The sequence below is a fragment of the Rutidosis leptorrhynchoides genome, chromosome 9, assembly GCF_046630445.1.
Source record: "Rutidosis leptorrhynchoides isolate AG116_Rl617_1_P2 chromosome 9, CSIRO_AGI_Rlap_v1, whole genome shotgun sequence".
Classification (NCBI taxonomy): Eukaryota; Viridiplantae; Streptophyta; class Magnoliopsida; order Asterales; family Asteraceae; genus Rutidosis; species Rutidosis leptorrhynchoides.
This window is the reverse complement of record NC_092341.1, coordinates 358,902,520-358,928,678: the sequence shown is the minus strand read 5'-3', so window position 1 is coordinate 358,928,678 and position 26,159 is coordinate 358,902,520. Positions and strand designations below refer to the sequence as shown.

General features: G+C 31.7%; 1 protein-coding gene across 1 annotated transcript; it reads left to right on the top strand.

Annotated features, from left to right (window-relative positions):
• Positions 1–684: 684 nt before the first annotated feature.
• On the top strand, positions 685–3,784 carry LOC139865725 (serine carboxypeptidase-like). Its single transcript, XM_071853803.1, has 9 exons — positions 685–1,010; positions 1,471–1,639; positions 1,866–1,985; positions 2,100–2,243; positions 2,317–2,467; positions 2,603–2,691; positions 2,795–3,053; positions 3,151–3,284; positions 3,402–3,784. The coding sequence occupies exons 1-9, from the start codon at positions 697–699 to the stop codon at positions 3,528–3,530; spliced, it is 1,509 nt and encodes a 502-aa protein (XP_071709904.1). The 5' UTR covers positions 685–696; the 3' UTR covers positions 3,531–3,784.
• Positions 3,785–26,159: the final 22,375 nt, after the last annotated feature.

Sequence of the window (26,159 nt, the reverse complement as noted above, 5' to 3'; positions counted from 1 at the left end):
CAACCTCATCGATCTGTTATTCATATTGAACCAATGTGAATCTTCCTATTTCCTCTACTTAGCTTCAATCGGAACAGTGGTTTGAAAATAAACCATTTATAGTGATATCTCAGATAGATTATATGTAATTGTTGCATCCTTATCTTGAATTCTATGGCAGTATATGAATAACACTATTTTTAGTTCATATGAAAAGAGTGACATTTCTTATTATGTTCGTTCATATATTCATCTAATTGGCTTAAAACTAAATGTATATTTATCTCGTGTTGGAATAATTGACTTAAAATCTTTGTTATTGTCATCTACCTTCTTGCAAGATGTTTTCATTGTCAAAGAAGTATACATGCTGAAAAAAAAAAAAAAAAAAAAAAAAAAAAAAATCATCTTTTTTATTTTTGTTTAGTTAACAATTGAAAATGTATAACAAAGTAATAAAAAATGGTGTCACATTTACAACCGTTAATTGCAGCAAAAGATTAAAATACAGTAACCACTCTTCAATACGATGAATTCGTTGACAGTGACGCTAAATATCACGAAAGGAGATCGAACCACGTGGAGTAAGGCACATTCCACAGAGCACGAACAAAACGACAACGTTTCACACAGGTAACCGCACACTACACTTTCCACCTATATATACAGGGTACGCAATCACACACACTAGTCACAACCTCCAACTATTTCTCTAAAATGAAAACTTCAAGGCTACTCTTTCTCCTATTTCTCTCTCTTCTTTTAACCTCATTTTCTCCGGCTACTGGATTAGGTCTGACGGAGTCTAGGTTTTCGATAAATCAAGCTAAACAGCTCATCAGAGACCTCAATTTGTTCCCAAAACACTCCGTTAACATCGCCGGCGTTAATAACCGTTCGGCTGTTGGCCGTTCGAAGATAGTCGAGAAGCCGTTCAAATTCCCTAATTTTGTCGGAGGTGATGGCGTATCAGTTGAGGAATTAGGTCATCATGCTGGCTATTACCAGATTCAACACTCTAATGCTGCTCAGTATACTCTCTAAACCTTATTTGTACTTTATTTTTGTGCTTATGGAAGTAGGTTTGCTGATTACAATCATTAAATTAGGGATATATAAATACCTTTTGAAGTCGATAGTCATAATATTGACTGCAGACTGTCGTTTTTTACAAATTGATTGTAAATATGTATATCTTATTGTGCTTATGGAAGAAGGTTTGCCGATATAAACATCAAGTCAGGGATGTATAAATAAATATTGAAGTCGATAGTTATAATATTGACTACAGACGGTTGTTTGTTACATATTGATTACAACTATCGTCATACACTTGATAATGACTAATAGATCACATGTTATTGTGCAGTTACTTCTATTATTAGCTTATAACTATCGTCATTTGTCTTGGTTCCATTATACATGTATTTGTTTCATATATGTGGTACTATTTTGACTACATTCTAAGAGTGGTGATTTGGTTATGTGTAGGATGTTTTACTTTTACTTTGAGTCACGGAACAATGAACATGATCCTGTTGTTATCTGGTTGAGTGGGGGACCTGGTTGCAGCAGCGAGCTTGCTCTTTTCTACGAAAACGGTCCTTTTAAAATCGGAGATAACTTAACTCTTGTTTGGAACGAGTATGGGTGGGACAGGGTGAGAATCTTTTGGTTAAGTATTTTCATCTATCATTGTACTTTAAAAAGATATTATGATCTCACTTTATATCTTGTTATTTGATTTGATGAAATGCTTTTCTACTTTTTATGATTTTACTTTTTGTGGTTGAAACATAATTAAGAATTTTAGTCCCTGTTGTATGTGTCTTGTTATGAACTTGGAGTTGAGTTCTATTCATTTTTCTTTTTGTGTGCAATCTCAGGCATCAAACATATTGTTTATTGACCAACCTACTGGGACTGGGTTCAGTTACACCTCTGATAAAAGTGACATTCGTCATGACGAACAGGGTGTGAGTGATGACTTATATGACTTTTTACAGGTCTGTAGCTTTCCTCTGTTATTTGTATATGTGATTATGTTAACATAGGTCCTTGGCTATCATGATTGTAGTTATAAAGTCTCAAGTTTGTTGTTTAATCTGGTTACATTTCAGGCATTTTTTGCTGAGCATCCCGAACTTGTAGACAATGACTTTTATGTTACTGGAGAATCATATGCTGGCCACTACATTCCTGCTGTTGCTGCTCGTATCCACCAAGGAAACAAAGCTAAGGAAGGAATACACATAAATCTGAAGGTATCTCTTGGTCTCTTAGAACAAATCCGCTTCTCAATTAATTCGGTGTACTTATTAAGGAATTGTTATACAGGGTTTTGCTATTGGAAATGGACTCACTGATCCAGCAATTCAGTACAATTCATATATTGATTATGCATTGGATGCAGGAATTATTAAGGAGTCTCAATCTAAAAGCATAAAATTGATAGTTCCATTGTGTGAAGCAGCAATAAAGCTATGTGGTAATTATGCATCATATGTTATCTGTCACATACTAAAAGCCAAAAATATAATTTTTAACAGCAAAAGTGCACTTAAATCCAATCCATGTTTCTTATATGCTTCTTGATATAGTTATTCTGTTTACTTTTTGCTAGGAACTGATGGAACTGTCTCTTGTATGGCTGCATACCTGGTTTGCAACGGTATTTTCAGTTCAATCATTTCCAAGGCTGGAAATATCAATGTAAGGATATCTATTCTTTGTTTATTTCAAATTAAATGATAAAAAAAAAATATTTTGGTAAATAGAAAGTTGTAATGTAACATCACTTTGTGTTTGGTTTCAGTACTATGATATTAGAAAGGAGTGTATTGGCAGTCTCTGCTATGACTTCTCAGATATGGAAACACTCCTTAACAAAAACTCCGTTAGACAAGCTCTTGGCGTTGGAGATATTGAGTTCGTATCGTGTAGTACAACTGTTTACCAAGCTATGCTTATGGACTGGATGCGAAATCTCGAAGTTGGCATACCTGGTCTTCTTGAAGACGGGATTAAGATGCTTGTATATGCTGGAGAGTATGACCTCATTTGCAACTGGCTTGGTTAGTTTTTCACTACACTGTTTTTCAAGTTGAACAGAGTCAGATCATCCTAAAATTATTGACTATGAATATGATTTTTATTTGGTTTAAAAAATAGGTAACTCGAGATGGGTTCATGCAATGGAATGGAGTGGGAAGGAACAGTTTAAATCATCTTCTGAAGTTCGTTTTGCAGTATCCGGATCTGACGCAGGCTTACTCAAAAGCTACGGTCCACTAAGTTTCCTCAAGGTATGTTACACTCGTTCAATTTTGGTGGCGGAATATTTTTGTGTTTTCCCTGGCTTTATTATGGCAACTGAGTTAACTGAGGGTTTTTTGGGCGGGTGTATTGTAATGGGAAAACAGGTTCACAATGCTGGTCATATGGTTCCTATGGATCAACCCGAAGCGGCTCTGGAGATGTTAAAGAGGTGGACAGAGGGATCACTTAGGGAAACTAAAATGGAGCCTGAATCTCTGGTTTCCTCCATATAAACATGTCATGTCATGTAATGGACATTTGCATCAAGTGTGTGTTGTGTGTAAATAATGCTGGTTGTGTTGTGTTGCCTCGGAACTTGATAGGATGTATCCAACCTACATAAGAGTAGAACACATTGAGCCTCTATTTCGCTCGTTTTAGGTTTCTTATTCTGTGGATTGCAAATGCAAATGTTTTAGTCAATCAAGGATCCATGTACCTGCAGTTATTGTGATGCTACCATCTTTCATAATTCACTGTTTTAGGCTCTTCTTTATTATGTTCTCTGTCATCTTTGAATGGTACGAAACTCAAACTTTCCTTATTGATGTTTTTTAAGACTCCGTATAAAGTTGCCCTATGCTGTGATGCTACCGTCCATGTACCTCCGTATAAAGTCTATTTATCATTCATATAACCACCCTACTAGTTTTATTTTATTTTGATTTCTTATTGTAATGTTATGATATTGTTTTTGTTATCGTGTGACGGAGTATTTACGGCGGCTCCAGGTACCAACGCAAGGATTGATTGGGTGACTTGTTTCAACCAAACAAGTTTTGACGTGCTACACAACCTGCTCATCTTGCAACGATCGCAATTCTTTTCAGTTTGTTTCAGTATTACTGTATGATGTTAGAACAAAGTGTACTGTATCTGTGATGACTTATCAGACATGGAGATACTTCTTAACAAGAAGCAGGGGGGAACCTACATAGGACTCAACGGGTCTGTGACACCACTAGTTTGAAATATCTTTTAACAAAGTATACTTCTAATGAGGTCCGTGACACCACTAGTTTGAAATATCTTTTAACAAAGTATACTTCTAATTGTGTATGATATCACTAAATTTAATAATATGACCTCATATATTTTTAAAAGGTAAACAACCACTGTGTATGATATCACTAAATTTAATAATATGACCTCATATATTTTTAAAAGGTAAACAACCACTAAATACTCTGATTACCTTTAAAAAGAATTTGGGGTCCTATTGAAGCCACTAACAAGAACTCTGTTAGATAAACATAATTGCTTTAGTTTATGGTCAGGGACTGGATGAGAAATCTTGAAGTTGGTTGGACTTCAAATACAAGAAATCAAACAATTTTTCTACAAAACAAAATCAGAGATCCCTATAAGCATAATTGCTTTATTATTAGGGAAAACAGGGCTTTCCAAAAAAATAAATAATAATAATTAGGGAAAACATGAAGAATAGTACATTCATTAACTGATTAAGCCAACTTATATATCCTAACTCGAGATGGAAATGATCTCCTACTTGATTGAGAATTAAGGGAGAAGAAAAGAGTTTATTGCATTGATTCATGAATGAATTGTTTACAACTTGTATTCTCTATTTATTACATTTGGTAACTATAACAACTTACCAGCTATACAACGCTAGTAACAAACTAATAACATAATCGATGCCAGTCTTCTTCAATTCTTGCGTCCAGTCCATTGGTATCTTTAAGCCTCTTAGGATCCATTATCTTGCGTTTGGGCCTTCCTGTAGTGGACTCATCTTCTATTGGGCTTGTATCTGCATTTGGCCCAAAAACCACATATTGACACTATTTTTTTTTTTCAGGCAAAGATGAAACACTTAAATTAATACTCCTTCATCAAACTGATGAAGACAACAATTACAATAAAGGATCAACCGGCTTGAACAAAAATGTATTGAAAATAAAGCCGATCGACAAAATAATTCGGGATTAAAATCCCAAACATAATAAAGATGAGAATAACATAACTTGAAAAACAAAGTCCACAAAACGCTTTGAGCTTAAATTGCCGCCCACCAAGTGTAGATTCCGTTGAATATGAAAACGTTTCTTGTAGATGAGAGCTTTTCCACTGTCATCCTACAATTCTTGATATTCCCATACACAAAATCAATAAGGATCATAAGCCTCTTCATAAACATCGGAATATTTTGACTTGAATCATTTTTCGGCCAGAATATGAGAGAAATGTGTGTCCAAAGACCGAAGGGCTGAAAGGCGTGATAAGAGCAGCTCGGCCTAGTATATTATTGGTGGAACATGGGCCTGTTGGGATGAGAATTAGACTTGAAAATTCGTTTTGTTCATAAAATTATTTTGAGTCTGACGCTGCCGTCGAAAAAATTTAACTCGTGGCGAGCGGGAAGATACGGGTTGTCGTTGTGTTTAGCGTTTTTTTAAAAATTGTCCGTTTCGCGTATAGTTAGTCCCGTTGGGTTCATAAGATTTTTCGTAATTGAACGGTGGTCTCGAAAAAATTTAACTCGCACCGAGCGAGAAGATAGGGCCCGTTATAAATTCGGGTGGAATTAGTTTCTTTTATTCTAATAAAATTATATATTTACACTTTTAACCCCTGAGAAAGTGTAAACTTGAGGGGTCGTTGTGTAAATATAGGCAAAGTTGAGGGACCGTTTGTAATGTGAACGCAAACGCAAAACTACAATCCAATATAACTAAAACTACATATATATTCCCACCACATTTAGTATATAAGGGTTAATAAAATTATATATTTACATTTTTAACCCCTGAGAAAGTGTAAACTTGAGGGGTCGTTGTGTAAATATATGCGAAGTTGAGGGACCGTTTGTAATGTGAATGCAAACTCAAAACTACAATCCAATATAACTATAACTAAAACTACATATATTCCCAACACATTTAGTATATAAGGGTTCATTGTATTATATTTTAACCGGGTTATTATACATATCCTACTTAAAGTTGAATTCGTCCTAAAAGCTAAATAACAAGAATTAGCATAACGATTAACAATTGCGAAGACGATAGGCCACTATCGGTCTCCAACAATCATCGGGTCTAAACCGTACAAAATTAAGAATATAAATTCTTTAAATAAATTTAATCTCCATTAAATACAAATAATATTTATTCATAACGGATAACATAGAAATGTTATTTTCTCAACTCGTGACTTAAAATTCGTTTAACTGGTTTCATGTCGCTCCCAATCAAGAATAGAAATTCTTATCAAAGGTTGTCACATAAATATTACAAATAATATTTATTATTAAATATAACATAAAAATGCTATCTATTTCACGTATGACATATAAGTCAAATTAACGGCCGTTAAAGAATTAACGAAAAAAAAGTTAACGGAAAAAGGAGGGTCATTACATCGTGTAACAGAAGGCAAAGGTGGGAAGTTGGAAACATCAAAGTCAACACTATTATTTTGGGGTGTATGTTCAAAATTAAAAGGAGAGCAAGAGTGAACATTGTCAATAATACTTAAATCAGGAAAAGGAATATAAATATTATTGGACTTAATGATGTTGCTTTTTTGTGGTACCACACCATTGTCCCCCTTTACTTGTGAAATTTGCCTCCCTTCCCTCGTCTCATTACTGTCTTTAGGAGAGAGTGGGAAAATGGTACCGGTTCCAATGTCCAATGTACCTGAAATATCTTTGTCTTTACTTGACCCACTAACCGGAACTTCCTCCCCGTTGGATCCACCACCTGCCGGAGGTGAAACATTTTCCGGCAATGAACCAGAACTGTTAGCTTCCACATCAGTATTCACTACCTCTTCTGTTAAAATTCGTGCAGAATATAAACCCTTGTGTGAACATATTGTGGCTCTCAATGTCTTCTTCAGATATAATTTCAATGCAGGGTTTCGATTTTTACTTCTTGAACCCACACCTTACATGAAACATTGGAAGAAATGTTCATACTGTTTTATTGGAGCTGGGTCTTTTAATTCTGCCAAAACAGTTAATGTTTCTGCGTTTTTTAAACGTGAAGAGTTTGGATCTATACGAATCACCTCACCTCCAATTTCGCCAACGATTAAATTTACAGAATCTATTGATGCACATTCAACCGGACACCCTCGAATTTCAAGACGAGTAAATCTAGAAAATTTGAGTGCCCGTTGTTCCATCGGTTGAACTTTTAAAAACTCCAGATTGCTTAAAGTTGGGCCTGAATTAATACGTTTGAAGCTGTCGGTGTCTCTGCACTCTGGAATATAAGCATAAGAAGCCCATGTTGAGACCGAATCAATAATAGCTTCACGAGATTTTAACCAGTTGAGTAATTTTTCGGACTGAATAGGGGACCTATCGGCGATAAGTGCATATTTCTTCATCATGTTCTTCACATCTTGTTCAACTGTAAGAGTGATTTCAGGTTTCGCCATACCGGGATTGCTTATGACACTTGGTTTCTTATTTTCTCCGTCGATCATATCGGTTTTTGTATATCCCACTGATAGGAATCTGCATAAAACTTTGACTTATTCATGGCACCAATAGCCTTGGTTGCACCTCCAATATTTGAAAACTTAATGAACACATACGATCTTCCCAATTTCCACGCAAAACCTTTAATCGAACCAAATACCTTAAAAGCGTTATTGATGTTGGCTAAACTCGTTGTTTTTGTGATTCCTCCTACAAAGATTGTGGATTTTTGGGAGAATAATGGCTGATTTGGACGGAATCTGGGGTTAAATTTGACATGATTCTTGGTGAATTGATGCGGATTGAATGGTTTGATTATGATAGAGTTCGGAAAAGAGGGTTTAAACTGTTGATATCGACTCATGTTGCAGTTGTTACGGATTAAACGATTAAAGAAGATGGTTGACCGGAATAAATGGTGGCAGTGTGCGGAAATTTGAATTTTCCGGCTATAGTGCCGTTAGGCACTAGAAAGAGAATTTTCCTCGATGTAATGTCAACGTTATCACCAACCTTCTTATCTTAAGCATAAGTTAGCCGGTAATTTTTTTTAATGTACATCGTCAAGTAGAATTCCATGTCTGTATATTTGCATTTATATGCCCATGTAAACTTACAATCATCCAACTATAGTACATCCCAAATTTTTAAAGTATATGAAACCAACTTATTCGATGTTAAGTAAGTAACCAAGAATAACGTAAGAGAGCTCACTAAATATGCTTTCCGTCATGAAACTGGGCATTCTTCGATGACCTAATGTCCGTCAGGTACAAGTACTAAACTTGTAATAAACTCAATATCGGAGGCATCCAGGTAAAAAAAAAAAAAAAAACAAGGACCAACCGCTAAATCTTGTCAAAAAGAAATGAAAACCCTATTTGTCACGTTAGAATACATATACCGTCTTCCCAAATCGCGCTCTCATATCGTACCACTTTATTCAATTAATCGTTCAGTTATCTCTACTATCCGGATTTAGACTAACAGCATCGATCTCCGGTGAGTGATTCTCATTTAGATCTTCAATTTCTCTGCTGTTGTTACAGTTTGTTCTCTAGGGTTACATTTATCATACATAAACACCATGTTTAATGTTTTAATTGACATTTTAGGGTTCATCATTTTTGTAATTTTTATTTGTTGATGTAGGGTTACGAATATGTAAATAAACATTCTATTTTAATAATCTACTAGGGTTTCATGCGTTGATATCATTTTGCAATTTTGCTCCACAAGCTTTGATTTGAAGTTTTGAATATTTTTTTTTTTCGTTGCTCTTAGGAATCATGCAAGCTCCTGAGGATAATGGATACGGTGAGAATATGTAGTTTGAAAGAAGTGATGCTGCGTCAGTGGATGAGACCAAGGAGGAAAGATAGGACGGGAGCTAGATTGAAAGAGGAAATTGATCCGAAAATTACTCAACCGTTTCGTGTTCCTTTGAGAAAGTCAGTGGCATTGTCTGCTGCTAAAGTGGATAGTATGAGTTGGAGAAATAAAAACTTAGAGATTTAAAGTTTTGTGCCTAAAAGGGATACTTTACTACTATGACTCGATCATTTGCATTGGTGTGTCTAACAAGGAGTCAAGTTAGGAGTCACGTTAGGATGTATTAATAAGTCTTAACTATAATAACTCCATCGTCTTTTTCATTACTATGTGCTTTCGCATTCCATTCATTTAATTCGAACGAGCTATTCTTTGGAATGTACAATTTTAGCAATGAAACCCTCGTAACCAGAGGACCCTTGGTATTGCCCAGTGGTTCATTACTAAGATGTGTTGGTTTTAGCCTGGAAGGCGAGTCAATTTTATATGATTCTTAAGTACGTAATCTTGTTTAGCTATCAATTGCATTACATAAACATTGATTTGAGAGCTTGATTTTCTTTTGCAGGGATCTTCAGGTATTCGATAGTGTAAGTTGGTAATCACTTTCAGGTGAACATACACATACTTACATCAACTAAATAATGTTTTCTTTTGTTTATTTATGGTGTTCTGTTCCATGTTTAGAAATAGAGCCGAACCTTACTAGCTGGTTGGATTCGATTCTAACTAAATTGTTTTACATCTTTTGCAATTTTCATCAAGATTACCGATAAGTTATGCATAAAGTCTCGTAGGTGCTTTGCATATTGCTCTTGCTAACTGTGTGTTACATTAATATTACATTATCTTTATTTCAGGCTCAGAATATTTCTGACTTACATATCCTCTACATAAATTTTGCGGGGCCTTACCTCGGAACGTCGAATAAAATAGGTGACCTGGTTCTTTTCAATTCAACACATGTATATAAGACCTGGTTCTTTTCAATTCAACACATGTATATAAATTGTGAATACGTATCTTAAAATACATAGAAACCATATGCCAAAGAAACAACATATCTGAGCCATGGTAGTTTAAAAAATAATGTATAAATAAAGTTTAGATAGATTACTTTAATGGATTTGACAAAGAAAGTACGTGTTTAATGGTGCATATTATATAAATTTAATTGGTTCAGTAGTATCTATTGCTTGCACGACTGTTTAAACATACGTTAATGAAAATTAGATATGAATTTATCGAACAATTAGTGTTATGAACCATCATTTCTCTTATGAATATATGTTTGATATACATTCGTAAAAAATAAAGTATTGTGTGATGGTTACATTTTTGAAAGGAAAAGACCTATAAGAGCTTGTTAAACGGTTAAAACTTTAAATAGACCCTTAAGGTATGTGATGCGTACACATACTTGAAGTGGCTTGATTTTAGTGTTAAATAATTTTTTCTACAAAAATCGTACAATATCAAAAAGTGAGTTCATAATTACAACCTGCGTTGCTAGTTTCATCACATCAAGCACAAAGGACAATTAATGGAATCATTTCAGTCTGTTGCAACTCTTGCTCTAAATGGTGAAAAGTGATTTTTGTGATAGATCAATATTTTCATTTAAAGATACCTATTTTGTATTTTTATAAACTGTATCTATTGTGTTTGAATGATTATTATTTAAATTTGTTGTATTATAAATGTTTATTACTTATGGATTAAATGAATGTTAAATTTCATTACACTAACAGGGAGTCACAAACCTACCTAGTTACTGACGAATTAGGTTTCATTGTGGACATTATGAATGATAATTGGGTTATTTTTGCTAATTTTTTTAAAAGCCAGGAAAATAAAAGCGCTCTATGTATCATCCATTTCAAAACTGAATAATAATGACAATCTGTGTTATCTTTTATCACTATTATTAAAATACTTCAAATATGATGCATTACGCATGTGATGCGTCGTGTTTATATTTAGTGCTTTTATTATGCATCACATGAGTAATGCATCGCATATGAAGTAATTAATAATAATGATGAAAGATAGCACAACTCGTCATTATTATCCTGGTTTTGAAAATAGGCGATACATGATGGTGCTTTTGTCTTCCTGGCTTTTGGGAAGTTTAACAACGGCATCTCCATTATCAATCATAATGGCCATAATGAACCTAATTCGTCGGTAATTACATAGGTTCGTGGCTCCTTGTTGGTGTCATGAAATTTAATTTGCATTCATTCCGTAAGTAACAAACATTTATAATACAACAAATTTATCTAATAATCAGACAAACACAATATATACAATTTATAAAAATACTGAAAATGTACCTCTAGATGAAAATATTGATTATCTTTCTTGTTATAGTTCCATGTAAATTATAGCACAAAAATCGCTCTCCACCATTCTGAGCAGGAGTTGCAACGGACTTAAATGATTCCATAATGGTCCTTGTGTTTGATGTGGTGAAACTAGCAATGCAAGTTATATTATGAACTCAGTTTTTGAGATAGTTCGCTTTTTGTAGCGAAATTATAACTAGAATTAAACCACTTCAGATATGTGTACGCATCACATAACTTACAGCTCTATTAAGGTTCCAACTGTTTATCAAGCTCTTATTGGCCTTTTCTTCCAAAAAGGTAACTTTTACACATACTTTGATTTTTTACGAATGTACATCAATCATGTTTTCATAAGGGAAACTGATAGTTCATGACACCGATTGGTCGATAAATTCACATGTAATTTTCATTAACTTACGTTTCAACGGTCGTGCAATACATATTATTGAACCAATTAAATTTATGTATTATGCACCTTCAAACCAATACTTTCTTTATTAAATCCATTCAAAGTTAATCGATTTGAATTTCATTTATACGTTATTTTTGAAGCTATCGTGGCTTGGGTATGTTGTTTCTTAGGCATCTGTTATATATTTTAAGATAGGTATGCACAATTTTTCTACTTGTGTTGAGTTAAAAAGAACCCATCCACCAAATTTATTCGATGTTTCGAGGTAGAGAGCCACAAAATCTATGTAGTAGACATGTAAACCAGAAACATTCTGAGCATAAAATAAAGACGATGCAACATTAGTGTCACATACACTTTGCAGGAAAAGACCAATATGCAATTACTTATATGACTATCCGGGTAATCTTGATGAAATTTGCAAAAGATGTAAAACAATTTGTTTGAATCGAACAAACCAGTAGGATTTAATTCTATATCTAAAACTCGATGTACTACAACAAAAGAACCATAAATATGCAAAAGGAACATTATTTAGTTGATGCAAGTATATATATGTTTACCTGAAAAGTGGCAGCCAACTGACACCATCGAATACCGGAAGATCTTCCAGTAAAAGAAAATCAAGCTCTCAAATTAAAGGTCATGTAATGCAATTGATAGCTAAACAAGATTGCGTACCTAAGAATAATATATAGTTGGCTTGCCTTCTAGGCTAACCATCTTAGTAGTGAATCACTAGGCAATACCAAGGCTCCTCTAGTTAGGAGGGATTGCTAACATTGTACAGTCTAAAGATCAGCTTGTTCAAATTAGAAGAATGGAATGCAAAATCACATAGTAATGAAAAAGATGACTGAGTTATAGTTAAGACTCATTAATGCATCTTAACGTGATTTCTGTTAGAATGTTAGACACACTAATTCAAATTTTGATGTGGACATAGACCGATTTCAAAATTTTGAAAATTTCCTTGGTGGCCACAAGTTTTGAAGTGGACATAAACCGATTTCGAAATGTAGATAACTACTCCACCCCTCCTAGAATCGAAGTCCATTTTTTGCTGCTCAAGAGACTAGCATAAGACGTACATAGACAATCGTAGTATTGTGACATTATGATATCAAGGATTCTTTTATATGTTGCTTTTTTGTTATAGTGGTGGTTGACATCTTATATATATGTTTTTCCTTCACTTCATCATCAAAGATGTATTCGGATAAAGTTCTCTATTACCAGAAATCACGAGAAATTATCAGCGGCTCTTATGAATGTGTTAGGGAAGACTTGGTAAAACAGCACTCCAACGTAGTAGAGGAAGCAGTTGAAGGTATACAAATCTATCAGCTATTTTGTATGTTCCTAAGGCACTATTTGACCGTTGAGGTAAATTGATCAATTTTTAAACTTTTAAATCAAATTGGAGTTCATCATGCTTTGAAATCAAATATATAGCAACTGTCCAATAGCCTTGAAAAACTTGAAGCACTAATTTCCAATTTGAAAATTTAAATGTTGGTTCTTTGGACCTCAGAAGTCAAATAGCGTGCCTTGTTTGACTTGGTTGTTGATTTAGTATCTTACTTAACTTTGGAATTAGCTCCATGTTTTCTTAATTTCCTATCTAACGTCTTGTAACTATCAACTTTTCCTTGAAAAGTTTGATATATTAACTCCAAATTTGGGGAGAAAAGTTTACTTTAATATACCTTTAAAGTCAAACTGACGTCCTTTCCGCTAAGATGAGCAGATAGATAAGTTAGAAGCATTATAAAATTGCTTGAAAAAAATCTTATTAGTATTTAATTTACTTACTTTCTCCATTGAAGAATTCGAGTTATAGGGAACTAATTTGTGTAAATAAAGGTGTGAAAATGGGTTGATTGGGTGGGTAGGTAAGTGATCTGTATTAGTTGGTGTCAAAACAAGTGAATTTCTAGCCTGATCAAAACGGGTGCCTAATACTTCATCAGTAATTTATATATATTTTTTCCTGTGAATATTAAGTTTATTAGTAATATTACATAGTTTGAATCGTATTTGTTTTTTTTTTTTTTTTTTTTAAATCAGATGGGTGTGTGAACAATTATATAGACTTTAGTTTAGAGATGCAATATAAACCAAGTCAACCTGTTTTAGGTAATTGTGTGAATATAACTTTTTGACTGTAGCTTGTTTTCTTCTTATCTTATTCTTGAATGTTAGGATGGGAGAAAGCCGAGACTGAAGTCTTAGCTTTGAGACAGAAAGTCGAGGTTCTAACAGTTAAGATTTCGACCCTTAAAGATCGAATTTGTCAACTTGATGGAGCCCTAAAAGAGTGTTTATGATAGCTGCGACAAACAAGAGAAGAAAGAGATCAGGAAGTAAATGAAGCTATTAAAAAGAAAGCTTCTGAATTTCAGATAACAAAAACAGAGTATAAAAAATGCTTACCGGCCTCCATTCAGAGCTTCAATCTGCAAAATAATCTTAATCTAGTTCGTCCTCTAATAAAACCCATAATAAAGAAAAGGCTATTCTGAAACGTGAACTTGGTTCTATCACTCTATGGCCGAAAAGCTTGAAATGAGGTTTATTAAAAAAAAAATGAGCCACCAAGTTGCAGAACAAGCTATATAATAAACTGCATCTAGAAAGTTCCAACAAAGCAGCTAAAGCGAGTGCGGTAGGCTAAATGCAGCCTTTACAAAGGCATTATCAACTAGGGATTACAAGGAAGCAAATGAATGTGAAAGTAAATGTACAATCCCATCAAATCAATTTCATGGATGACTTTCTTGGAATGGAAAAACTAGCATCATTATTATAACTATTCATCGTTATTGACGATATTTCTAAGTTGTTATTTTCACCATCATGTTAAGATCTTCAAGTTCTGTCACCGCCGCCTGCACTACGACATCTTGTGTCAATATTTTAATCAACAAGAAGCTTACAATGTTCGTTGTAATTTCAGTTGTAGCATGCTCCACCGATTGTTGAATAACCCACGAAAATGCCTAGTCGAGGGCGTTGATGAATCTAGATAAAAATTTTAAGGATTTCCGATTTTTTTTTTTTTTTAAAACTAACTAGGTTATAACCTGCAAATTTGCGGAGTTTTAAATTGATTTCTTTGTTAACATAATATTGTATTTATGGTATGAAATTGTAGTGGGAAAATATCGATATATATATATATATATATATATATATATATATATATATATATATATATATATATATATATATATATATATACACTTTGTCCATGGTCTAAGTTCATGAAACTTAAACAATTTTTTTTTCTTTTTTTTTTTGGCAAAAATATTAATATATATTATATATAAAGATCAAATGATCCGGAGTTACAACTTTAGAACAGTTCTAATGAACTGCGTACAAACTCGTACAATAGAATTGAAACCAACACACTAGAGACATACAAACAAACACCAATACACAAACACCACCACACTGATCTAAACATACATATACATACAACCGACCCCAAACCCAAACTCCACTTCCAACACGCATCGAGAATCGCACGACAGCCACGCCCACCGGGCAACCCAAGAACACTAATCCCGAGACCTAATTTTCCGAAGCCAAGAAAATCAGCAACGTCGACAACGACATCATGCCCAACTAAACAGACACAACGACGGGATAAATGGAATGAACGAAGCAACCATGCAACAACCAACCATAATTATCCGCAAAGTCGGGCCACAAAGAGATCAAGTCTATAATCGCCAAATTTTCTGAATATTTCTGAAACCAACACAGCCCCGACTCCGATCAGACCCCAACAATTACGAACAGTCATTAGCCATAATAGTAGCCTCCAGCCGCCACCGGCAACTACCAACAGCCACCAAGGTCCGCTAGTAGTTGCCTATAGCAGCCGTATAGCCACCCAAACAGCCAATAACCGTCAAACAAATCGTCAAACCTGACCACAGCCTCCAACTGAAAGGACCCGTTCATATACATTATAAACGATTCACAATAGTTGATTACATTGCGAGGTATTAGACCTCTATATGATACATTTTACAAACATTGCATTCGTTTTTAAAAGACAAACTTTCTTTACATCAAAAATTGACAGGCATGTATACCGTTTCATAATATCCACTATCCAACTATAAATTGATTTAATAATAATCTTTGATGAACTCAATGACTCGAATGCAACGTTCTTCGAAATATGTTATGAAAGACTCCAAGTAATATCTTTAAAATGAGCAAATGCACAGCGGAAGATTTCTTTAACACCTGAGAATAAACATGCTTTAAAGTGTCAACCAAAAGGTTGGTGAGTTCATTAGTTTATCATAATCATTTATTTCCATCATTTTAATAGACCACAAGAATTTCATTTCCAGTTCTCATAAATATACGTCCCATGCATAGAGACAAAAATAATCATTCATATGGTGAACACCTGGTAACCGACATTAACTAGATACATATAAGAATATCCCCTATCATTCCGGGATCCTCCTTCGGACATGATATAAATTTCGAAGTACTAAAGCATCCGGTACTTTGGATGGGGTTTGTTAGGCCCAATAGATCTATCTTTATGATTCGCGTCAATTAGGGTGTCTGTTCCCTAATTCTTAGATTACCAGACTTTAATAAAAAGGGGCATATTCGATTTTGATAATTCAACCATAGAATGTAGTTTCAATTACTTGTGTCTATTTCGTCAAACATTTATAAAAGCGCATGTATTCTCAGTCCCAAAAATATAAAGGGTAAAAAGGCAAATGAAACTCACCATACTGTATTTCGTAATAAAAATACATATAACGTCATTGGACAAGTACAAGGTTGGCCTCGGATTCACGAACCTAAATTAATTATATATATATTTATGTGTTGGTCAATATTTGTCTAACAAATTAGGTCAAGTCATAGTGTACCACAATCCTAATGCTCGAGACTAATATGCAAAAGTCAACAAAAGTAAATTTGACTCAAAATAATTTCCAAAAATCTATACATGATTAATATATAGTTTAAATATCGTCGTTTTATATTTTTAAATATTTTTAAAAGATTTATTAGAGTAAATAATATAATTTATTTATTAATAAATAAAATTCTATATTAAATTTATATAATAAAATATACTTTTATATATATTAAATAATAAAATTTATAGGGTTCATTTAATATCATAAAGATAATATGATAGGTATTATTAAAGTAAGTTATTACACGTAGTAAAATATGTTTGTATCACATATTTATTTGATAAAATAATATCTATAATGATAGTAAGTAAAAGTTGTATTATTTTGTAATAATAATTATTATTATAAAAATATCAATATTTATAATTACTAAGATGACATTATGATAAAACGATAATTCTAATTATGATAACTTTAATATTTACGATAATTTTTAATATTATCTTTAAAATAATAATTCTATTTAAAATAATAATAATAATGATATTTTATAGTAACAATGACATTTCTATTAAAATAATAATTTTTGTTAAAATGATAGTTTTAATACTAACGATACTTTTAATAATAATAGTAATGATAAAAATAATAAGAACGATAATTTTATCTAAATCAATATCTTATAATATTTTAATTTCATCATGATACTCTTACTTATTATTTCCTAATTGTTTCGTTTAATAGCTTTTAATCTTCTTTTATATCGTGTTCATAATAATGATAATAATAGTAATCAAAATAATTAGGTGTTACAAATATTTGTTTTAATTACACTAATATTAATAATGATAGTTACTATAACATTATTAACGATAATACTAATAATTATCTTAATGATAATATAGTAATAATAATAATAACAATAACAATAACCATTTTTAAATAATGATATACATATTAATAATGATAATAATAATAAAACTAATAATAATAATAATAATAATAATAATAATAATAATAATAATAATTGGATAATAATAATAATATTAATTATAACTTTAACGATAATAACGATAGTAATAATAATAATAAAAATAACAATTTTTAATGATAAATCCCTTTTATTGATAAAGATAATAATAATGATAATAATAAGATAAAACTAGAACGACGATAAAAACGACGATAATAATAATCATTTTTAATAAAAATATCGAAAATTCAATTGATTATAACTTCTAATCCGTTCATCGAAACCATTCGATATCTAAAGGAAAATTTCTTAATTTTTCGCTAGCTTTTCAAGGACATGCATATCTTATACCTTATCTCAACCGTAAGTGTAACTAATTCAAGATTCAACCTAACCTGTCTAAGGGCAATATCAAAAGTACAAGCATGCATAATCCTAAATACTCGAGCACTAGTCAGGGATACACTATTAGTATGTAAAAGTTAAATTATGAGTACTCACGTATCAATATTGAGATTCAATATTGCAGGAAAGGTACGTAGACGCAACGGACATGATAAACACTATATTGACCTCACGAGCATACCCATGAACCATACTCAATCACCTCCATAGCTATAACTCATAATTTCCTTAATCCTATCCTACTCAAAAAATAATTTCGAAATCACTCGGACAGCACTCCGTCGTAATATTTTATGTATACTAATAATATCTTGAAATAATACGGAGTAAATATATATATGTAAATCGATTTAGAGAGTTTAGAGAAAAATATTTTCAAGTTTCTATGAAATAATGAAACCTATTGAATTCTATTTATAATAGATTTTTGAATTATTAAAGTGAATTATTAAAGTATGAATTATTAAAGTGAATTATTAAAGTATGAATTATTAAAGTGAATTATTAAAGTATAAATTATTAAAGTGAATTATTAAAGTATGAATTATTAAAGTGAATTATTAAAGTTAAAGTAAAGTAAAAATAAAGTAAAGGTAAAGTTTAAGTATAGTAAAAGTATAAAACTATGTACGTATAATACGCGTATAAATATATATAATATTAATTTAAATCGTTATATATATATATATATATATATATATATATATATATATATATATATATATATATATATATATATATATATATATATTTAATAAAATAAAATATAAATATCGTTATCTTTATCATACTAGTTAAGTAATGAGTTGTCAAAAGTGGTTCTAGATATTTATAAAAGTTATATACGTTTTAATAATAAAGTTCTTTTTAAACTGAAAACGATTTTGTACGTTTGAAACTAAATAGATCAATCGAGTCTTTATGAGATTCAATCTTCCACTATCCTTTGTCTAGTTCTCAATGATTGACAATTTGTTCTTATTTATAAATCACTTTACTATTTTCCGAATATTGTTAAAATGGAAAGATTTCTCAAATCAACGTTGGCCTTTCAACAGAGACTTGTAATCATAATTCAATATATCTGATAGTTCAATCATTTGATCTTATCTTCTAATTCCATTTATAAACATTTTAAAAAAGATACAATCATATAAAGTATTTAATCTAATATTTTATTTACGTTTCAAGTTATAATATATATACACATATACATATATAATCATATTCGTTTAATGGTTCGTGAATCGTTGGAACTTGGTCGAGGTTGAATGAATGTATGAACATAGTTTAAAATTCTTGAAATTTAACTTAACAAATATTGCTTATCGTGTCGGAAACATATAAAGATTAAAGTTTAAATTTGGTTGGAAATTTCCGGGTTGTCACAGTACCTACCCGTTAAAGAAATTTCGTCCCGAAATTTGAGTGGAAAGGTCGTGAATGATAATAAGTATGTTTTCATGATGCATACGGGCTGAAAATTAGAGTTTTATCATCAGCGAATAATTTGGATAAACAATCCATTTATATGAAGAGTACGAATGAAGCTAACATAGAAGAGTGAAATGAGTAAGTGTAGATTCATCTTATCATTTGACGTAGATATGATTGATTCCCAGATTTCAAGGGATTTGAAGAAAATCTTCTTAATAAGATTTGACTCTCCGGTAATCAAGGGAATTAGGATCCGCTTTAAATGCGATCGTCCATTTTAATTGTTCCGTCGAAGATTTTCTTATAAATTCACCTCCTTCGTTTCCTTACAACTCACACCTTCTGTTGATACATTTTATGCAAGTCCCTAGACATCTACCCACGTCCATTGCAGGTACAACAGTTTACAGGCCACCATGATTGCTCGTTATTATCCTATCCTTGTTTGTATGTGGTTACAGGAACTGCAGGAATGAGATTTAGATGTTTGACTATGTTAGACTTAGTCAGACGTACGAGTGAAGCCTCACTAGTACAGCTGACAGGCTCATACGCACGGTTGATGCTGAGCTAAGTCACAATTACAACCTAAATGAGAATACACGAGTGAGTGATCACCCGTATGGCTGATGAAGCCAACTCGTACGTATGATGAATGAATCGTATGGGTGAGTCAACAGCAGGGGTATATAAAGTCTTATGTTCTTCATTTTAGGTTAAGCCTCTCATTTGTTACACACACTCAGATCTAGTGAGCTCCTCCGATTCTCTCTCAGTCCAAATCACCCAGGTGGTGAATAATAGCTCTAGGTGTTGATCTAATCACACTTGATTTAGTTGTGGTTTGACTAAATTAATAAAAAAAAACTTAACCTATTCACTAGAGGGTTTGATTTACTTATTCCGCCATTGTGTGAGTTAAATCTATTAATTTCTAAGTTCCTAGTCATGTTTCATCACCTTCTATTCTTTCCCCCTCAACTCATATTTTAAAGTATTCATCAGTATGCTCCATCCAGTTCTGATTCTCGATATACTTCTAACTTTCATATCGGTCATTCTTCTTTTTCATCTACCGCTGGAAGAATCTATTTACTTCTGCTATACTCTTGGGTTTATAGTGTTTCTAGTTCTCCCGTGTCTTTATATTGCTATATGCATCGATATATATGGTTTATAATTTCTGGTTTGTCGTTGGGCTTTATATGTTCCCTTATATTTCAAAGTCTCTGCTTCTGTCTTCTATAATCATTATCATTCACAGTTAATGCTCTCTTTTATTTGCTGCAATTTATACCCTAATTTCTATTTCGGAGTTTTGTCCTTTCATTTCTTCTTCTTGCGATTAAGCACCGCTTGTAATGGTCCAGAATTCACAGATATGAATTTCGGAATGAACATTGTTAATGTTCTAGGAAGGAAATTGTGATGGCACGATCTTGACTTGTCAAATTACTAGAATACCTTGGAAAAGGCCGAATCATCAAGAAATATTTTCTTGATATTTTAGAGGTTAAATAGAATACAAGAGTCGTATAACATGGCACATGATGATGTTATGATCTGTGAATCATCACGTTCCATTTAGAAACTCAGCATGACTTACTGTAATATAATCACATTGATCAAGTGTCATTATATTATACTAATTCATGCTTCAGTTCCCAACACTACTTCAAAATATTCCTATTTTAAACTTGAATGTTTCAGAATTTAGAAACTAAAATAGTTTCTTTTATGATGTAATACAGATAGCGCGAAGAGGTAAATGATTTCAAATAAGAAAAATTAAGAAAATATCTTCAGAAATATGGAGGATATTTATAATGAAAGATATGATGATATTTTAGAATTTCTAATATCAGAGGATGATGAAGAATATTGTCCGCAGGGGTTTAGAGTCAGGAGCAAGGTATTCGTTAATGACTTCAGCAGGTACTGAATCATTTGGATCCTTTGAAGTCAGGTTCAGTCTTTTTAATTTGTCCACAGTGTGAAGACCCGTCCTAATCCATCCGGACGAAATCCATATCGATTATAAACGATTCACAACAGTTGATTACATCGCGAGGTACTTGACCTCTATATGATACATTTTACAAACATTGCATTCGTTTTTGAAAAGACAATCTTTCATTACAACGAAAGTTGTCGACATGCATACCATTTCATAATATATTCAACTATAATTGACTTAATAATAATCTTGATGAACTCAACGACTCGAATGCAACGTCTTTTGAAATATGTCATGAATGACTCCAAGTAATATCTTTAAAATTAGCAATTGCACAGCGGAACACTTCTTTCATACCTGAGAATAAACATGCTTTCAAGTGTCAACCAAAAGGTTGGTGAGTTCATTAGTTTAACATAAATAATCATTTCATAATTTTAATAGACCACAAAATTTCATATTTCCATTTCTCATAAACATACGTCCCATACATAGAGACAAAAATATCATTCATATGGATTGAACACCTGGTAACCGACATTCACAATATACATATAAGAATATCCCCATCATTCCGGGATCCTCCTTCGGACATGATATAAATTTCGAAGTACTAAAGTATCCGGTACTTTGGATGGGGCTTGTTGGGCCCGATAGATCTATCTTTAGAGTTCGCGTCAATTAGGGTGTCTGTTCCCTAATTCTTAGATTACCAGACTTAATAAAAAAGGGCATATTCGATTTAATAATTCAACCATAGAATGTAGTTTTAAGTACTTGTGTCTATTTCATAAAACAGTTATAAAAGCAGCGCATGTATTCTCAGTCCCAAAAATATATATTGCAAAAGCATTTAAAAAGGGAGCAAATGAAACTCACAATACTGTATTTTGTAGTAAAAATACATATGACGACATTGAACAAGTGCAGGGTTGGCCTCGGATTCACGAACCTATAACCGTATTATATATCAGATAATATCATAAACGTATCAAATATTAATTATATAATATTTATAAAAGTTTTATGTTAAGTTCCAATATGTACATTATTTATTTTTTACATCCATAAATCATATATTATATATGTATATTAAATATATTTATTTTATATAATATTAAGTTATCATAATATTCAATTATTAATACAAAGATAGAAATTCTTTGTTAAATATTTTAATAATTTTATTTAAAACTTTTTATAGTATAATTATATTTATTTTATTGATTTTTGTATTATATTTTAATGTTTATAAAGGTTATATAATGTTTTAATTTATGTCTATAAAACTTTATAATAGTGCCTAATTAATATCATATCAATGTTTTATAATATATATTACAATTTATCTTTTATGAATATATTTAGTTAATATATAATAATTATATACATGTTATTAATAATATTATATGAAAATTTAAATAATATTAATGTATTAAATATAATAATTTGTAATGTATTTTGAAATCTTTATATGAAAATTTTAATAGTAATAATAATAACTTTCATGATGATACAAATTTTAATGATAAATCTATTAGTAATGTTTATAATAATAATAATAATAATAATAATAATAATAATAGTAATAATAATAATAATAATAATAATAATAATAATAATAATAATAATAATAATAATAATAATAATAATAATATAAAGATCTGTACGCGTTAGTTGGTGTCTTTCCCCAATTCAGATTGAGAAGCAGAGGTCATTCGCAGAGGAGAAAAAGAAAAAAAAATTCATCGTATAATCAATCGATAATCATCTTCTTCCTCCACAGATAAATCGAGCAACAACCATCGATGAATCAAATATTCGATCATTGATTTGTCATCACCTTCGTTTACTTCATCATCGGTCTTCTTCATCATCGGTAATTTTCATCCTCCATCAATCAATCGAGCAATCGATTTATTAATTGGTGATATAGCTAATTTGATTCTTTAATAATCTTTTGATTTCTTCATCCTTCTATAAACTTTCAGTATTTTAATTAGATCGAACATAATCATTAATAGTAGGAAGGTTTCAATTGTCGTTGATGATAAATCTTGGTATTTTATATAGGTGGTGATGGTAATTTATTGGAAGGTTTGATTGTACGGAAGACCTGAATAGAAACAAGTTTTTAACAGTATCAAGTAATTGCAGGCTTGGTAACATTTGTTGATTATTGGAACAGGTCGAATGTAGAACCCAAAAACAGTAATCATTAAGTAAACTTCCAGGTATGATTCTTGTTTCGAATAGAAAACAGAAACATATTGATAATCACAATTAACCAGAAACAGATGTGGTTAATGGTTTGGTTCGATTTATTTTATAAAAGAATTTGAATAGCAATGGCAGCAGAATAATGTTTAATATGTTTTTGTTAATTTATATGTTCCAATAGAAGTAAAAAAGTAGTCAATTGTTTCGGGTTGTTTAGAACAGAAAGAATATAATCAGTATTAGTAGGTTAGCAGATGTAGTGAACTAAAGGGGTGGTGGATTGGGCTTGTTTTTGTGACAGAAACTAATACACAGCAGCTGCAGTTGAATCAAGAGAAAGAAGAGGGAAAAAAAATGAAGGTGGTTGTTTCTTGGTTTCAAGAGATGGTGGCGGTCGTGGTATAAGGAAGAGGTGATGTTTGATTTCTTTTTTTTTTTTTGTTTTTCTCATGGATATATTGTATATATATTAAAGATATAGATATATATAAATGATGACAATTAAAGGGTGGTTTGATTTATCAGAAATAGAAACGTACCATATTTGTTGCAAGGTGTTCGTTTATGGTGCAGGTATAATTATAGTGCAGCCCTTCTAATGAAACAGGAATGTAGCAGCAACACATGAGGCTGTATTAGTTTGTAAGTAATCTCAGACTAGTGTTGAGCTGGATCAGAAATGAAAACTTATCGTAAAGGTTGTAGGTGTCTAGTGGTTAATCAAGAGCATGGGGAAAGTGATGTAAGGTTGTTGCAAAGTGATGATTCAATTAATTAGGAGTAGAAAAAGGGTCTTGTGCAGGAAAGTGGGTGGCTGCCAATGTGGAAAAAAAGGAAGGAACGATGGTGATGGAATTTGATCTAGTATGTAAATATATAATTTTATATGTACTTTGAAAATGAAAGGAAACATAAAGTTGTTTGTGTGAATAACAAAAGATGATCTTATTTGTTTGATTCCATATGTATACATCTAATCTAATAATATGTAATAATGGAAGATAATGATAATGATAGATGTGGTTAGTGGTGATGTTAAGTTAAACATTAATATATTAGTGTGTATCTTCATTTCATGAGTTCTAGATATAGCCATTGTATCTTGTTGTTGTAGTGTAGCTATATTCGTGTATCCTGTAGTGACCCGAACTTTTCCATGTTTATATATATATATTAATTGAGATGATATTTACATGATTAAATGTTTCCAACATGTTAAGCAATCAAACTTGTTAAGACTTGATTAATTGAAATATGTTTCATATAGACAATTGACCACCCAAGTTGACCGGTGATTCAAGAACGTTAAACTTGTAAAAACTATATGATGACATATATATGGATATATATATAGTTAACATGATACTATGATAAGTAAACATATCATTAAGTATATTAACAATGAACTACATATGTAAAAACAAGACTACTAACTTAATGATTTTTAAACGAGACATATATGTAACGATTATCGTTGTAACGACATTTAATGTATATATATCATATTAAGAGATATTTGTACATCATAATATCATGATAATATAATAATTTAAAATCTCATTTGATATTATAAACATTGGGTTAACAACATTTAACAAGATCGTTAACCTAAAGGTTTCAAAACAACACTTACATGTAACGGCTAACGATGACTTAACGACTCAGTTAAAATGTATACACATGTAGTGTTTTAATATGTATTCATACACTTTTGAAAGACTTCAAGACACTTATCAAAATACTTAAACTTAACAAAAATGCTTACAATTACATCCTCGTTCAGTTTCATCAACAATTCTACTCGTATGCACCCGTATTCGTACTCGTACAATACACAGCTTTTAGATGTATGTACTATTGGTATATACACTCCAATGATCAGCTCTTAGCAGCCCATGTGAGTCACCTAACACATGTGGGAACCATCATTTGGCAACTAGCATGAAATATCTCATAAAATTACAAAAATATGAGTAATCATTCATGACTTATTTACATGAAAACAAAATTACACATCCTTTATATCTAATCCATACACCAACGACCAAAAACACCTACAAACACTTTCATTATTCAATTTTCTTCATCTAATTGATCTCTCTCAAGTTCTATCTTCAAGTTCTAAGTGTTCTTCATATATTCTACAAGTTCTAGTTACATAAAATCAAGAATACTTTCAAGTTTGCTAGCTCACTTCCAATCTTGTAAGGTAATCATTCTAACTTGACTTTTAAAATCAACTAAACACATGTTCTATATCTATATGATATGCTAACTTAATGATTTAAAACCTGGAAATACGAAAAACACCGTAAAACCGGATTTACGCCGTCGTAGTAACACCACGGGCTGTTTTGGGTTAGTTAATTAAAAACTATGATAAACTTTGATTTAAAAGTTGTTATT

Coding starts and splice junctions, on each gene's coding strand:
- LOC139865725 (XM_071853803.1), top strand. CDS start 697: ATGAAAACTTCAAGGCTACTCTTTCTCCTATTTCTCTCTCTTCTTTTA. Junction 1,011..1,470: donor CAACACTCTAATGCTGCTCA/GTATACTCTCTA, acceptor GGTTATGTGTAG/GATGTTTTACTTTTACTTTG. Junction 2,692..2,794: donor CCAAGGCTGGAAATATCAAT/GTAAGGATATCT, acceptor GTTTGGTTTCAG/TACTATGATATTAGAAAGGA.